The 17,858-nt window shown below is 43.5% G+C and overlaps 1 protein-coding gene across 6 annotated transcripts in view; it reads right to left on the bottom strand.

Annotated features, from left to right (window-relative positions):
* The window catches only part of DLG2 (discs large MAGUK scaffold protein 2), a 1,892,764-nt gene that overhangs the window by 1,850,200 nt on the left and 24,706 nt on the right, over nt 1-17,858 (bottom strand). For all 6 annotated transcript variants that reach the window (XR_012800043.1, XR_012800042.1, XM_075592575.1 and 3 more), the window contains one exon: nt 10,266-10,397. Coding sequence is in view for 4 of the 6 variants with exons in the window: in XM_075592575.1 (XP_075448690.1) it covers nt 10,266-10,397 (132 nt within the window). In the remaining 2 variants the exon portion in view is untranslated. The remainder of the gene's footprint in view (nt 1-10,265; nt 10,398-17,858) is intronic.

Here is a 17,858-nt window from a genome sequence, read left to right as displayed (position 1 = left end):
AACATACTGGACACCTAACAAGCTCCTATTGAATCCCCAAAATAACCACAACATATATATAAGCATATGAGTGTCACAGAGGAGTGCTACTGAGCATGGCAATATATATTTAAAACCAGAGACAGAACATAAAACACAGACAGAGCTCAGTGCACATCCAGTGAAACTCATCCATGGTACAGTGCCTAAATATATATGTATAAATATCTATTAAAATGGTCTTTTAGTTTAACATTTTGGCCAAATTGTTGTAAGCCCCTGAGCCACTGCACGGCAGACCACATTCTCAAGGGTCCCTAACACTAATATAAATTCTTAATAACCTGTGCAATACCAGGAAGAATGATTTATAATAAATCTGTCAATATTAGTTGCAAAGTTCTAAGTCTGATAGAAGCTTTTATTAACCTGTACATTACCAGGAAAAGCACTCTGTATTAGATTTGTCACACTCATACTGCAAGCAAGCAAGTTCCCCTGAGAGTGGGAGATGCTATGGAGTGAGCTTTTAACCATTTAAATGTGGGAGGGGGTAAGCTTCAATTAGGTAGGAGGTTGCCACCCTCCAATCAGCTAAGACTAGCTGAACAAGAATTGCAAAACATACTGGACACCTAACAAGCTCCTATTGAACCCCCAAAATAACCACAACATATATATAAGCATATGAGTGTCACAGAGGAGTGCTACTGAGCATGGCAATATATATTTAAAACCAGAGACAGAACATAAAACACAGACAGAGCTCAGTGCACATCCAGTGAAACTCATACACGGTACAGTGCCTAAATGTGGTTATTAAGAATTTATATTAGTGTTAGGGACCCTTGAGAATGTGGTCTGCCGTGCAGTGGCTCAGGGGCTTACAACAATTTGGCCAAAATGTTAAACTAAAAGAACATTTTAATTAATAGATATTTATACATATATATTTAGGCACTGTACCGTGTATGAGTTTCACTGGATGTGCACTGAGCTCTGTCTGTGTTTTATGTTCTGTCTCTGGTTTTAAATTTATATAGTGCCATCCAGATACATAGCGCTTCACAGCAGTAATACACGACATAATAATATAACACATAGTGGGAATAAGCGCTTCAGACATGAGAGTAATAATAGGAAAGGGAGTCCCTGCTCCGAACAGCTTACAATCTAACAAAAGTGTATGGGGTAAGTAGCCCCAGTTAACCAGTGCTACAGAGCATATATGACCCACAATGATTGTAAAATAATGTTTTTAACTGCGTTTTAAACCGGATCACTTGGTGTGGTATTGCATGCTTGAGGCTATATGCATTGAACCCCTATATGGCACCAGGTATAACAGGGATGTGCGGAGTTGTAAGTGGGGAGTGTTTAAACCCCCCCTTGACCTCTGCAGTTTCCCTGAATTGAATAATCTTGTATGCCTGGGGTGGCTCTCATTTAAGCAGCAGGTTTACTCACATATGGTGTGTACGCCGGTTCTGTGTGCTCCATAGCTGACAAGGAATGCAGAGAAAGTGTACCTGTTCCGGTCTGGAAGAGGTGTTTCAGCGGGCACCACGAGGCAGAAAAAACGTAGCAAATGCTGGACTGTGCTGTAAAGAGTTCCTTTATTGATGCATAGTTAAAAAGAGGGGGGGAAAAAGGATGCCCCTGCACCTCTAACGCGTTTCACCCAAGCATGGGCTTTTTCAAAGAGACTTTTTAACTATGCATCAATAAAGGAACTCTTTACAGCACAGTCCAGCATTTGCTACGTTTTTTCTGCCTCGTGGTGCCCGCTGAAACACAGCTTACAATCTAAGTTGTAATTGGGGAGAACTTACAGAGACAGAAGGAGGGTGTTCTGGTAAGTATGTCTTCAAGGGGCCATGGTCAGTGCACTGCTTCCGCCTACCGCGATGACGTCACGCGCTCCATTGCATGATGACACAAGATTCTCGCCGGCTGGCTGTCAAGGATTGCGTTTTGCTGCTTTGCTGCTAGCGATATTCTGGAGTTAATCCTCTGGTCCACCTCTTAGCAGGTTCCCTCAGACAGTTCAACCAGGTACTGTGTAAGGAGCAGGATGTTTGTATTAACCAACCTCACCCTACGCGTTACGTGAGCAATGTCTTACTTCATCAGGGATAATAATGAAGTGAGACATTGCTCACGTAAAGTGTAGGGTGAGGTTGGTTACTACAAACATCCTGCTCCTTATACCTGGTTGAACTGCCTGAGGGAACCTACTACGAGGTAGCCCGGAGGACTAACTGCGGAATATCTCGAGCAGCAAAGTGTGATCCTGGACAGCCAGCCGGCGAGACGCTTGCCTCATCACACAACGGAGAGTGTGACATCATCACAGTAGGTGGAAGCAGGGAGATCCAGGAGGGGATACAAGCATGGACACCCAGGCATCAGCCTAAGCTCCGTTACAGACGCTAGTGAGAGCGGTGATTAAAGAGGACCAAGAGGAAAGTGATTCCAAGGGCACCCAACCAGGCTAAATGTGTTGAAAGCGCAAAAGGATGAAGTAGTACTGTATGTGAGTGACACTCCAGGTGTCTGTTTTATATGTTTTATTACATTTTAGTTTCTCAGTGGATCTGTGCTATGTTGTTTTTTTTCTTTTTCTATGATATACTGCTGGGGAATTTCACTGACTTCCAGAGATATTTGACATCAAGATTGTACCCTTTTGTGAGTCAAATCCATTTATTAGCACCTTATTTGTGTGTTAATGTGCACTGTTTGCCAATATGAAGGGGTCAAGATCTGACTGAAACCCCAGACACTAAGGGTGTATCCTATTATCAGTACCAATGGTTAATGGGTCTGTCGTCTGATAACATCATAATCTGAAGTGACTTATCGTTGGGTATCCACATCCGGTTCCCACTACCTGTCACTTGCACTGTATGATATTACACACTGTGCCTTTCTTCTTCTCTTATATACCGCACTGAGCACAGAGTTAAGAACAGCGCCAAGGAGGACAATTTTTCTATTAGGACTTTCGGTATAGGATTTGGACGATCATAGTGACCTCCCGGCTGCCGGACCTCAGAATTAGGTGGTCACTCAACACTTATTGCACTTATACAAATTCATTATATTGATTAATTGTGTATATGTTTTGCATTACATTATTTGTAACATAATTTACACATTATATGCATTATTATCGCTTTGGGTATAGCGCTCGTGTTGTGTATTTTTCCATTTGAATGCCACTGTGATGTCCAGATCTGGTTCACCAACTTTTTACCATTAAACTCACATCCACAGTTTTTAGCTTTGACTCTGATATCCCACTTATTACAGGAAAACCAACATCTGCATTTTAGTGGCAGAATTACAATACTTCCAGTCCTACTCATACCTTCATAAACATAATCCCTCTCCTCCCAAAGGAAGAAAGTCACTATAATTCACATGCCCCATCTGTCTATTTGAATGTACTGTAAATACAGGAAGGAATTAAAATCAAGTAAATCAAAATTTCTCTTCCCTTTCAGAAAAAATTGTGTATTTTTATTTATAAAAATGTTTAACCAAGAAGAAATACATTGAGTTACCTCTCATTTTCAAGTATGAGTTATTACAACAATACAAGGTTACATTAAATTAACAGGGTTATACATTATATTTAAAGACATTTAATAATAATATTAATAATAATAATAACAACCTTATTATTTATATAGCACTTTCTTCCAATGGGACTCAAAGCACTTCACAATTACAAAAAGGGGAAAAGAGGAAAACATTTAAGGTTATAAAAAATACCAACACAAGAAAAGATACAATACTGGATGGGACGATACTGTAGCTATTAAATGCCAGACAGGTTGTGATTCATTAATTAAATGCCTGGGTAAACCAGTAGGTCTTGATCCTGTTTTATAGAGTTCTAGAGAGGGGGCCTCTTGAACTGTTTGAGGCAGACTGTTCCAAAGAGTGGGAGCTGCATGTCTAAAGGCTTGGGCCCCAAAGGAAGTCAAGGAGATTCTGGGAACTTCATTTGCAGATCTAAGTGAGCAAATTGGAGTGTAGGAAACTAGAAGCTCTTTCAGATAGCTGGGATCCTGGTTAAGTAGTGCTTTGAATGTCAACAATCTTGAATAAATTTGCCATTTTACAGGCAGCCAGTGGAGAGAACGGAGAACAGGTGTCATGTGACAAGAATGGGTCCGGTTAGTTAACAACCTGGCTGCAGAATTCTGCACTAGCTGCATGTAGCACAGCTCTTTTACCGGAAGACCCAGGTTGAGTGCATTGCAGTAGTCCAGGCGCGAGGACACAAAGGCATGGACAAGGGTAGTAATATCCTCTGGTGGGATCAAGTGCATAGTCCTGGCTACAGTATGTACTTAAGGTGGAAGAATGAAGATTTGATCACGGCTGACATCTGATGTTTAAGGGTAAAGTCAGAGTCAAGGACAACACCAAGAGTCTGCACATGGACAGAGTTTAGAAGCTGGGAGCCCTCAAGCTTAAGGTCAGTGTACACTGACAGTGTACTACTGGCAGCATGTACACTGTGAGCAACATAGGTGATAGGATAGAACCCAGTTGCACTTCGCATGACAGGGGCATTGGTGCAGAGAAGTACACTACTGAAGATACTTTGTGTGACCTGCCAGTGAGAAAGGATATCTGAACCAACTGAACATGTAGTTCTATACAGTAGCCATCTGCTACTGATCTATTAGACCAACCATGAGTATACCCTGATCATATGCTATTGGGTTTGGCCGATGTAGGCTTAAATTTTTCCTACATTGTTGTTCACATTTATGTAATATATACCCTAGCACTATCTGAGTACAGTATTTTGGGTACAGTTCGTCTATCATTGGTGAGCTACTCCATTATTTAAAATGTATCTATTATAATAATAATAATAGCATGTTCTTGTATAGCGCTGCTACTTTTACGTAGCGCTTTACAGATAAATTTTGCAGGCACAGTACCTGCCCCGTGCAGCTTACAATTTATGTTTTTGGTGCCTGAGGCACAGGGAGATAAAGGAACTGGCCCAAGTTCTCAAGGAGCCGACACTTGGAATTGAACCAGGTTCCCCTGCTCAGTGCCAGTCAGTGTCTTTACTCACTGAGCCACTCATTTTCCCATTTTAAAAGTAATATTATTAAAAGTATATATTTGTTATCCTCTATCATCAATCCATCACTTAGGGTGATTGAGTCCCCACAACTGGGTTGCCCCTATATATACCTGCTATATACCATGTTGATACACTTCTTGATAAAGTGCAATTTGTCTGCACGAAACGCATAGAAGGTTGCAGCCTTCTGTTTTTATGTCCACATAATAAAGAAACATTTTTGCCAGACCTGCCATCACCCCCTTTTTTTGCTGTGCGTTGCACCAACCCATATTGCATTGGACTTCTCCCTATTGGCAACTGCACGCAGACTGAGAAGGACTACTGGTGACACATTCGTGAGTACTTACCTGGGGCCAGCCCAATGAGGTTAGGGAGGGTGTCTTTGTGCATTTACCCCTGCCTTCAGGGCAACTGGAGCTCTTTATTAGGTTTCAATATCTCATGTCCCAGAAGTGTCCCTCTCATATACTCAGTAATGGGATTCCATGCTTGAGCACCAAATCACCTTTACTGTATTTCTAACGTTTAAGGTCTTTGTTGAATCCAAGTAATGTGTTTTTTTGGTAATTTATTTAAAATGTGACCATGTTATGATCACTGTTACCCAAATGTTCCAGAACTTGAATATTTGCTATCACTTTTACATTGTTTGATATTACTAAATCCAGTACTGCCTCTCTCCTGGTTGGTTCCTCAATAATTTGGGTCATATAATTGTCTTTAAGCACCCCAATAAACTGTTTCCTTTTGTTGTAATGCTAATCTCATTGCCCCAGTCTATGTCTGGATAATTAAAATCACCCATTATGCAAACATGACCTAGTTTTGATGGCTTCTCCATTTGCAAATGTATTTTAGCTTCCTCAATCTCACAGATATTTGGTGGTTTATAGCATATCCCTACAAACATTTTCTTTATACTTTTACCTCCACTGCTAATTTCTATCCACAAGGTCTCGACATTCTCATCATTCCTTTCATAAACATTTTCCCTTTTAATAGGTTTTAGATCCGGTTTAAAATATAAACATACTCCACCTCCTCTTCCATTTGCTTGAGCCTTCTGAAAAAGGGAATAACCCTCTAAATTAACTGCCCAGTCATGAGTTTCATCACACCATGTTTCAGTAATGTCTATGATCTCATACTGCTCCCTTGCAGCTATTAATTCAAGCTCCACCATTGTATCTGTCAGGCATCTTGCATTAGGCCTTGGACATGGTGGCATTCACCGCGCTGAGCAGCGCTGATGCTCATGCTCTCCTGCTCAAGCAGGAGCTTTTTTGTGTCCCTGCATGAGCATCAGCATGCGCGCTTGTGAGCCGGGTGGGAGCTGGGCGGGAGGCGGGGTTAGCGCGACACGTCACGGCGCCGACGTCACGGACTGCCATTGGCTATTGGCGGTCACGTGACCAGCCCTGCGTTTCCCTCAGCGGGAAAACTTAAATTTTGATGTCGGCTACAATTCCACACGCCTCCGCACGCCTGCGGAAGTGTGCGGAAGCGCCGTCTAAAGCCGTGCTGATAGGGATAATGTTTCCCCTCAGCGCGGGTCAGCACGGTCTTTTTGACCATGGCCCTGGCCTTCGTAAGCATGCAGTTAAGTTTTTTTTCAGCCTGTACTATTATCTTATCTGCTCCTTCCTTTCTGTGCCAATTTGGTTTAGTCTTGAGAAGTTTTCTAGTATTATCTGTATTTACTATGGGTGTCTCGCTGCTTGTCAAACTGCTCCCATTCTACCTCCATAACCCCTTGCTATTTCCTCATCTATTCTATTTAGTTCATTATCTGTTTCATTCCCCTCCCCCCTCCATCCTATTTTAAAATTCTCCAACCTTTATAACATTCTCCCCCCTAGCACAGAAGATCCCTCTTCATTGAGGTACAATCCGTCCCTAGCATAAAGATTGCACCTCTCAAAAAAGGAGTCCCAGTGCTCTAAAAAACCCAAACCCTCCTTCCTACACACTTTCTTAGCCATGCATTAACCTCCCTAATCTCTGACTGTCTTCCCTGCGGTAGCGCATGGCACTTGTAGTATTTCAGAAAATACTACCTTGGAGTTCCTTGCTTTAAGCTTTTGGACTAGATCCCTGAAATCATTTTGTAGGACCCTCCATCTTTCTCTAACTTTGTCATTGGTGCCAACGTGTACCAAGACCGCCGGGTCAATTTCAGCCCCTCGCAACAATCTGTCTGCCCGATCCGCAATGTGCCGAACCCGAGCACCCGGGAGACATCAAACTGTTTGGTTTATGCGGTCATGGCAACAGATTGCCCTTTCTAGCTTCCTAATAATGGAGTCCCCTACCACCACAACCTTTCTTGGTATCTGAGCATTCTGAGTCCCCTCTGTGCTGAAGGAACTATTCCCCTGGCTGCTAGAATAATCAGTCTCCCCCAGCCTTGCCATTTCTGCCCTGACACTCCCAATATCTTTACTCAATATGGCAAATCTATTGGGATGGGTCAGCACAGAACTGCCCTGCCTCTTCCTCTTGCCCCTGCTTCCCCTTCTAACTGTTGTTCAGCTACCTACCTGCTCCTCACTAACAGTGCCACCATCTGCACCATTATTCGAAACAAGGGCCTGCTCAGTGAGCACTAAACGCCTTTCAAGGTTGTCAATGTCCCTCAATATTGCAAGTTTTCTCTTCAGATCAGCAATCTTTGACCACCCGCTCACACTTCTCACAGCGTTATGCCCCTTGGAACAGCTGCTCCAAGTGCACATACATGTGGCAAGATGTGCATTCAGTGGCATTCTCAATCCTGCCCATTATTGCAACTATGAAGTTTATATGTACTAACAATAAACTGTACTTCACTATACTACTATACCTTGTTTAACCCCTTCCTTGTTCAAACTCCTTCGGGTTCTAACTGCACACTTAATACAACCAGCACTTGAAATCAACCAGTCACACAGATCAGTACACGCAAGCTCCTATTGATCGTATTTCTTTAACACCTACTATGCCCTTGTTCTTCTAACTGCTAGTGACTTTCAAAAGGATTTGTATCTGTAAATGTAGTTTAATAAAACACTTTTTTTGTACGGATTCTTACAGATTAAAATGAACACACCAATTAGGAAAAAATACAGAGGCTCGTGTGCTCTTTTTCTGCTGCTATTGAAGTAAAACAGCCAGTTACCTTTAAAATGCTATTAGGGGGTCAGCATTTACAAGGGTGCGCCTGCCTCTGCCTGCGATGAGATGAGGGGTGTATGAAGCAAGTGAGAGGAGTTAGGGTAGAGTTACATTTGCATATTGGCACAGGTCTGGGCAGCTTGCATTACTTTTCTTGGTGACTTTCTGCATTGGTTTTCTCTGTCACCTTAACCCTTTGAGTGCCCTAAGACATCGCTAATACGTCATGGGCTCTGGCACTCAGGGGGCCTCATGACATAGTAGCCTCGTAAAACAAAAATGCTCGCTTTACTAGGGGAGATCGCTTGGAGCATAGAACGCGTGCTAAGCTTATGGGGACTGCAAGGAGGGTTGACTCCTCCCCTTTCGTGCTATCACCAGTGGCGGAGCCATCACGTGACCGATTCTCAAAACGTCACAGAAGGGCCCTGCTCTGTTTTCAATTTAGTTATTTAACCATTTGAGTGTCGTAGAAGTGGTGGCATAAGTCATTTTTATAGTGCAAAATACTAGAGCAGCATGCACCAAATTCTAAAACAGTAGAAATACACTTCATCAATATGTCGCTTTCAGACAGAAAAAACAATCATATTTTTATTTAAACAACTGTGTCGTGCACACGTACCTCTTGATACTCAGCTAAATCCCATCAGACTTTTGACAACCTGTCTCCTTTTTACCTTGAGTATCTTTGGCAGAGAAAAAAAAGCTCCTTACATGTAGCACTTATACTATTAAGAAAAGGTCCACATGGACATTTTCGTATTTGTATTGTTATTTTTACCAGGTAGTAATACATTGAGAGTTACCTCTCGTTTCCAAGTATGTCCTGGGCACAGAGACATATATTGGTGGTGTCCTCCAGTTCAGTGTGCACCTCCTATTTCTGTTATGTTGTTTTTTTTACACTGGCTCAAGCTACAATTGGTACTGTTCACCTTCTGAGGCTATGGTTCTTATACCTTTGGCCAGTTTGTCAATTATCCCCATTTCCGTCCTTATGTCAATTTATTGAGGCAATTTTGCAGTGAACATGTGATATACCTTGTAGATATGTACATATATGTAGAGCACAAAGAAAAGTTGGAGGTTAGTAATGAGATGTATCAACTCAACTTCCTATCCGTCTTCACTACATATTTGTAAGGGGAAAACAAAGATTTCAAACATATCGTTGCTGACAGAAGTGGCTAATAGTACATTACAAGGCCCAAGGACCGAATATTCAATATATTGTGATTGAAACGATTTCCAGTGCTGGAGAAGTTTTTAATGCTATTCATCTGAATGAAGCCCATACCTTAGGCCGCAGACCATGCGAATGCTGCCTTAGGGCAGTGTTCACGCCCATGCAGTGTGCAGGCGCGTGCAAGCGGGAGGGGGCGCGTTGCGCAAGAAATCAGTTCAAACTGATTTCTTGGCGCGACAGGTCGTTCACGTAAGCAGTTCGCCCGATGAGGGCGAACCAGCACCGTGATGTCCCTCGGCACACCCCCAGACACGCCCCCCATGCAGTGCCGTCTTAACGCATGGGCATGCTGGGCAGTTACTCGGGGGCCCCACGAGCATAGGGGCCCCATGCTAATCTATGCACAGACCAGAATTTAACACTAATTTTCCGATCACCCGCCTCAACATTCGAATCTCCCGCTAACTCGGTAGAAGGAGAAAAATTACGACTTGTAGCGGAGAGTTGGCAGGGCCCAGTGCACTGCTTTGCCCCGGGGCCTATAAAGCTGTTAAGACTGCCCTGCCCCCACAGCCCATTTAGTATGGCCAGGGAAAGCACCCGCTTTCCCTCAGCCTCCGCACGGGAGAAGTTACTATGTCCAAGGCCTTAACCAGCATGGGGAAGCAGCTTTACAGAATATTGACAAAAGTGGTTTCAATAAGTAGTAGGAAAAATAACATTGGGGATTTGGTCAGCAAAACATTCATTCAACAAAAGAGAACACAAGAAAATCACCACTTCCTTTGCATAATAAAATTGAATAGAATATACAGTACTTACCTATCAAAGCTTGAAACAAGTTACTTTTAAACATACATATAGTCTTCTCAATGGCTTGTCTGAGTTCTTGCAGGTCAGGTTTTCTTAATTTGCAATAATATTCTTCCAATAATGCCAGGGCTCGCTCAGTGTCTAAAAATAATAACAACAAGGAAAAATGGAAACAATTATTTAGAATAGTGGGACTCTCCAAGTAATAAAACACATAAAACACCAGCAAGCTCTTTTTGGGAACCCCTGAGCCCCCACAAAATATATATATGTATATAAGTGTCAAAAAGGAGCGCTGTTGAGCGTGGCAAATGTATACAACAAACGATAGAGAAGCCCAATGCTACATCCAATATGACAAAAATACACAGTAAAATACTTATATATTCTCTTGAAAAAGGGTCATTTAGTTTAACCCTTTGGCCAAAGCGTTGTAAGCTTGCGAGGCACGACAAGGCAGACACCTGTTTGCAAGTCCTAACACTACCAGATAAAATACTACCAGATAAAATAATAATATATCTCTATTACTCTCCAAGTAAGCAGGTTTTCTTTTCATGCAGCTTGTTGTGACAGGTTCAATGCTAGGACCATTCTTCCTCTAATTATAGAGGTAAATAAGAATTTTAATCAGTTAGTGATGGGACCTGCGATATTATGGTCATGCCTTGATGTGGCTCGCAGGCTTATACGCTTTGGCCAAAGGGTTAACTGAACGCCTCTGGAAGAAATCTCATACTCTCGCAGACTTCCTTCACTACAAATTTATGCTATCCTGTTTTAACTCTGCCCTCTCGCAAGCTAAACAAGCCTACTTTTCTTCACTAATCAACATGCACAAGTCTAACCCACGCCGACTGTTCTCTGTCTTTGATACTCTACTCAAACCACCCTCAGCTGCCTCTCCTTCCTCCATCTCCGCTCAGGACTTTGCTGACTATTTTAAGGAAAAGGTGGAATCCATACGTCAGAACATCCCCTCTGTTTCTTCCTCCCATCCTACACCTCTTCCTAACTCTCCTCCTGCCTTCCTTGACTCTTTTTCCACTGTCTCAGAGGAGGATGTGTCGCTGTTGATCGCCTCTTCTCCCTCTACCACTTGCCCTCTTGACCCCATTCCCTCCCATCTCCTACAACCTCTTGCTCCTACTATAATCCCTACGCTCACGCACATTTTTAACTCCTCCCTCTGCTCTGGAACCTTTCCATCCTCCTTCAAACATGCAACAGTCATACCATTACTCAAAAACAGCAAGCTTGACCCTACCTGTCTTTCTAACTATCGGCCTATCTCCCTCCTGCCTTTTGCCTCTAAACTCCTTGAACGTCTTGTATTCGCTCGCTTGCTCCATTTTCTCAACACCTATTCTCTCCTAGACCCTCTACAATCTGGCTTCCGCACTGCTCACTCCACGGAAACAGCCCTCACTAAAATAACTGACGACCTCCATGCTGCCAAAGACAGAGGTCATTACACTCTGCTCATATTACTCGACCTCTCTGCAGCATTTGACACCGTGGACCACCCTCTTCTCCTTCACATTCTCCATACTCTTGGCATTCGGAACAAAGCTCTATCCTGGATCTCATCCTACCTCTCCCATCGTACTTTCAGTGTCTCTTCTGCTAATACCTCCTCCTCCTCTATTGATCTCTCTGTGGGGGTACCCCAGGGCTCTGTCCTGGGACCTCTTCTCTTTTCTCTGTATACACTCTCTCTAGGTGACCTAATAACATCTTTTGGGTTTAATTATCACCTCTATGCTGATGACACACAAATATATTTCTCAACACCCGACCTTACACCTGCTGTACAAACCAAAGTTTCTGAATGTCTCTCTGCTATATCATCCTGGATGGCCCTCCGCCGCCTTAAACTCAACATGGCTAAAACAGAGCTCCTCATACTTCCTCCCAAACCTGGCCCTACTACCGCCTTCCACATTACTGTTGGAACTACGATCATTCACCCAGTAGCCCAAGCACGCTGCCTTGGGGTCACACTCGACTCCTCTCTCACATTTGCCCCTCACATTCAAAACATTTCTAAAACCTGTCGCTTTTTCCTCAGCAATATAACAAAGATACGCCCTTTCCTCTGTTGCTCGACTGCTAAAACTCTGACTCAGGCCCTCATTCTCTCCCGTCTTGATTACTGTAACCTCCTGCTGTCCGGCCTTCCTGCCTCTCACCTGTCTCCCCTACAATCTATCCTTAACGCTGCTGCCAGAATCACTCTACTCTTTCCTAGATCTGTCTCAGCATCTCCCCTCATGAAATCCCTCTCCTGGCTTCCGATCAAATCCCGCATCTCACACTCCATTCTTCTCCTCACTTTTAAAGCTTTACACTCTTCTGCCCCTCCTTACATCTCAGCCCTAATTTCTCGTTATGCACCATCCAGACTCTTGCGTTCTTCTCAAGGATGTCTTCTTTCTACCCCCTTTGTATCTGAAAGCCCTCTCCCGCCTTAAACCTTTTTCATTGACTGCCCCTCACCTCTGGAATGCCCTTCCCCTCAGTACCCGACTAGCACCCTCTGTATCCACCTTTAAGACCCACCTTAAGACACACTTGCTTAAAGAAGCATATGAATAGCACTGTGAATATTCTGAACACATGGCACGTAAAGCTTGGCCCCCTGCAGACGCACTTACCAGAACTCCCTCCTACTGTCTCTGTACGTTCTACCTACCTACCAATTAGACTGTAAGCTCAACATAGACGAACAGGAAAGATCCTCCTAGAATGCACTCAGAAAGGTAAGTCAACGTGATATGGTTGATAATATTAAAAAAACCTTTTAATCACACATATAGTAAAACATCTTGTATAGAGGGAAATGGCAGAAAGTAATCCACGACCAGTCCCTATTGACAAACCAAGAAACAATCTTCCCAAATAAATACACGGGAGATAATGAGGTATGACACTACACCGCCAATATGTGGGCTAGAGAGCTGCCAGTAGTAATCACAGTGTAACTTCAGACTAGAAAATCTGTTCTATAAATCAGATAATCTATTGTCAAAAAATCAGCACACCTAAATAAATGGTATGCTGATGCTGGATCTGAAGAAGTGTGTTAATAGGCAGTTAGTAGGTCAGAAATAAGTACCTACATGGATACATATAGACCACAAAGTATATAGGTGTATGTCTGCTCCTGAACGGGGTGAAATCAACATATAATGTGGAAGATAATACACACAACATTAAAAATATCTAAAACCACATACATAGCTAGTTGCTGCGTGGCTTGATGGTGTTTGACTTTGCATAGGGCAGGCACAAAATGTGCTCAACTGATGCCCTGAGGCACGGTTCTGAGACCGTATCCAGTTATAGCCTCAGAAAAGTAACGGTCATAAAATGCAAAGGTCACTAAATAACACTAAGTGGAATTTGCCAATGCTTTGCTAGTAATATAAAGCAAATACAGAAGGACTGAACCATAGTACATTAGCATAGTGTAATGTCGCCAGATATATATATATTGTTATACCCTAATTGTGTCGGCGACATTAACCCCCTGATAGTAGAGTGATCAAGGGGTAGCCTGTCAGGGAGTGTACTATAATGCTAACAACTCCGCGGTGTAAGTAACCGCTCTCAATAGCAACTGACTGGCTAACCATAATATCTACTTAGCTTGGGGGGGTGTTTGACTTTGCATAGGGCAGGCACAAAATGTGCTCAACTGATGCCCTGAGGCACGGTTCTGAGACCGTATCCAGTTATAGCCTCAGAAAAGTAACGGTCATAAAATGCAAAGGTCACTAAATAACACTAAGTGGAATTTGCCAATGCTTTGCTAGTAATATAGAGCAAATACAGAAGGACTGAACCATAGTACATTAGCATAGTGTAATGTCGCCAGATATATATATATTGTTATACCCTAATTGTGTCGGCGACATTGACCCCCTGATAGTAGAGTGATCAAGGGGTAGCCTGTCAGGGAGTGTACTATAATGCTAACAACTCCGCGGTGTAAGTAACCGCTCTCAATAGCAACTGACTGGCTAACCATAATATCTACTTAGCTAGGGGGAGAAAGGCTGTGGTCCGTTCCTGCGTCTCTCATTCCAACAGTGTGTAGATTGAGGGCAGGGTGCCGGGACAGGAAATTACAGCCTGCATGTTCAGCTGCTGCAACCGCGCCGATCTCGTCCCACTGCTGGGAGGCGTCCGCTCAGCGTGATGACGTCACCACGTACCGCTGACCTCTGACCTGACGTACGTTTCGCGCATGCTCGCGCTTTTTCAAAGGTACCTGCCCGCAGTCAACGAGCACTTAAATAGCTCATGGTTGTCATGACAGCCTGCGGGGGAGTGTCTACCCCGGGCTGTTAGCTGGATACACTGCCGCACTCTCTGACCTGCGGCATGTGAGGTGTATAAATAAAAGCCTAATATGCTTAGTGATAGACTGCTGTTGTAGCAGATTAAGCACATACAGTAGCTCCAATCAATGTAAATGCAGGCATACGTGAATGCTGTAGTTGTATGCACAGAGTGTACATAGAAGAGTGGTAAACAGATAATGCCCCAACCTCCATAAACACATCAGTGGTCTAGATCAATGAGAGAGGGGGGGTCAGTAGTAGTGTGGATAGAGAAGGTAGATTGCACTAATTAAGTGCTCACTGAAATAGGAAGGATAGTATGTCCCCAGCATGTAGTTCCCTGGTGCAAGAGTGTGATATTACAACTGCACATTAATGGCAATATGTGCTCAAGCTTAAACAGGGAATGAATATCCATAACTGAATAGAGGTGACAATACTTCAGATGAATGGAGAGAAAAGGAATTCCTCATTCAGTCCCTTGGGGGCCAGGGTACCCAAGGTGTAGATCCATCGGGATTCACGTTTCAGGATCTCATTGTCCCAATCTCCACCTCTGCTATGGTTAGACACTGCCTCAATACCCACAAATTTAAGAGCTGTAGACATTCCCTGGTGTCTATTATGGACGTGGTTGGCAACAGGGGTATCGCGATGGTTGCGAATATCCCCTAAGTGCTCGAGTATCCTGTGTCTTAGTTGCCGTTTGGTCTTACCTATGTACTTTTTGTTGCACATGCAGATAATCTGATACACCACGCCCATAGTTCTACAGGTAATGAACTGTCGGATATTGAAGCTATGTGTGTCATCCCAATTATGGAAGATCTTTGTAGGCATGCAGGAGGAGCAAGCTCGACATTTATGACATTTGTAGAAGCCATTGGATCTGTTGGCTAGCCACGTGCCTGTAGAAGGTTTTTCATAATGGCTATGTACCAACAGATCCCGGAGATTGGAGGCTCTTCTGCTCACCAGTGATGCCCTCTCGTTCAGGACCTCTCTAAGGTCAACATCTTCACGCAATACGTGCCAGTGTGTATTAATGATGTTATTTATCTCGGGCCATTGGTTATTAAATCGACCAATAAAACGTATAACTTGTTTATCATTGTGTGTGGTGACCTTTTCATCTAGCAGTGTATTCCTGTCTGTCCGCCTAGCCCTTTGGTAGGCTTTTTTAATAATCCTGTTACTGTATCCCCTCTGCTGAAATCTAAGTTTCATGGCTACCGCCTGAGTCTCAAAGTCATCGTTAGATGAACAGTTCCTCCTCAGGCGTAGAAACTGACCAGTAGGTATACCCCTTATAAGGTGTTTCGGGTGGTGACTATCTGCTCTGAGGAGGCTGTTAGTGGCAGTAGACTTACGATGAAGGGACGTGGATAAAGTCCCATGTGTAGTCTTAGAAATCAGGAGGTCGAGGAACACAATATTCATCTGATCAACCTCAGAGGTGAGTCTGAGGTTGAGGGGATTATTATTAAGTTCACCAATGAACTCATCAAAGTGTGTCTTTGTGCCCTTCCAAAGGACAAAGATATCGTCAATAAACCTAATCCATAAAAGGATTTGAGAGGTATATTGTCGATGACGCTCTTGGAATACCACCTCCGCCTCCCACCAGCCCAAATAAAGATTGGCATAGGTGGGGGCGCAGGTGGTCCCCATGGCTGTGCCCCGGAGTTGGTGGTATAGTTTACCGTCAAAGGTGAACACGTTATGCGTAAGAATAAACCTCAGTAGGTCCAGTATCAGTGTGTTGTGACTACCGAACTCACTGGGCCTTGTGTTGAGGTAATACTCTACAGCCTGGATGCCCCTCTCATGTATTATAGAAGTATACAGAGATTCTACATCCAGGCTGATAAGTAACGTGTCATCCCTGATCTGCACCTCATTCAGTTTGTTAAGAGCGTCCTTTGTATCCCGTAAGTAAGAGGGTAATGTGACTACAAAGGGACGAAGCACCTTATCGACGTAGATACTGCTCTGTTCAGTGATGTTCGAGATCCCTGATACAATTGGGCGCCCTGGTGGCGCTTCCAGGCTTTTGTGCACTTTGGGGAGGGAGTAGAAAGTGGCCATCCTAGGATTTTTGTTAAGAAGTGCCATACTTTCTTTGAGGGTGAGGGCCTTGGTCTGTACACCCTCATCCAGAATGAGTTTAAGGTCACGTAGGAACTCATTTGTTGGATCAGTTCTCAATATCGCGTAACAATCGCGATCGGATAGTAGGCGCAAGTTCTCATTGACGTAGTCTATTGTATTGACTATCACGATGTTGCCCCCTTTGTCTGAGGGTTTGATCGTGATAGTCGTGTTAAGTTTCAATTCTAACAAAGACTGTCTCTCCAAGTGGGTCAAATTAGTGTTGGAGTGGACGCCTCCCAGCAGTGGGACGAGATCGGCGCGGTTGCAGCAGCTGAACATGCAGGCTGTAATTTCCTGTCCCGGCACCCTGCCCTCAATCTACACACTGTTGGAATGAGAGACGCAGGAACGGACCACAGCCTTTCTCCCCCTAGCTAAGTAGATATTATGGTTAGCCAGTCAGTTGCTATTGAGAGCGGTTACTTACACCGCGGAGTTGTTAGCATTATAGTACACTCCCTGACAGGCTACCCCTTGATCACTCTACTATCAGGGGGTCAATGTCGCCGACACAATTAGGGTATAACAATATATATCTGGCGACATTACACTATGCTAATGTACTATGGTTCAGTCCTTCTGTATTTGCTCTATATTACTAGCAAAGCATTGGCAAATTCCACTTAGTGTTATTTAGTGACCTTTGCATTTTATGACCGTTACTTTTCTGAGGCTATAACTGGATACGGTCTCAGAACCGTGCCTCAGGGCATCAGTTGAGCACATTTTGTGCCTGCCCTATGCAAAGTCAAACACCCCCCCAAGCTAAGTAGATATTATGGTTAGCCAGTCAGTTGCTATTGAGAGCGGTTACTTACACCGCGGAGTTGTTAGCATTATAGTACACTCCCTGACAGGCTACCCCTTGATCACTCTACTATCAGGGGGTTAATGTCGCCGACACAATTAGGGTATAACAATATATATATATCTGGCGACATTACACTATGCTAATGTACTATGGTTCAGTCCTTCTGTATTTGCTTTATATTACTAGCAAAGCATTGGCAAATTCCACTTAGTGTTATTTAGTGACCTTTGCATTTTATGACCGTTACTTTTCTGAGGCTATAACTGGATACGGTCTCAGAACCGTGCC

Source organism: Ascaphus truei, chromosome 3, assembly GCF_040206685.1.
Source record: "Ascaphus truei isolate aAscTru1 chromosome 3, aAscTru1.hap1, whole genome shotgun sequence".
Lineage (NCBI taxonomy): Eukaryota > Metazoa > Chordata > Amphibia > Anura > Ascaphidae > Ascaphus > Ascaphus truei.
Note: the sequence above shows the minus strand (reverse complement) of the source record. Positions and strands in the feature narration are given on the sequence as shown.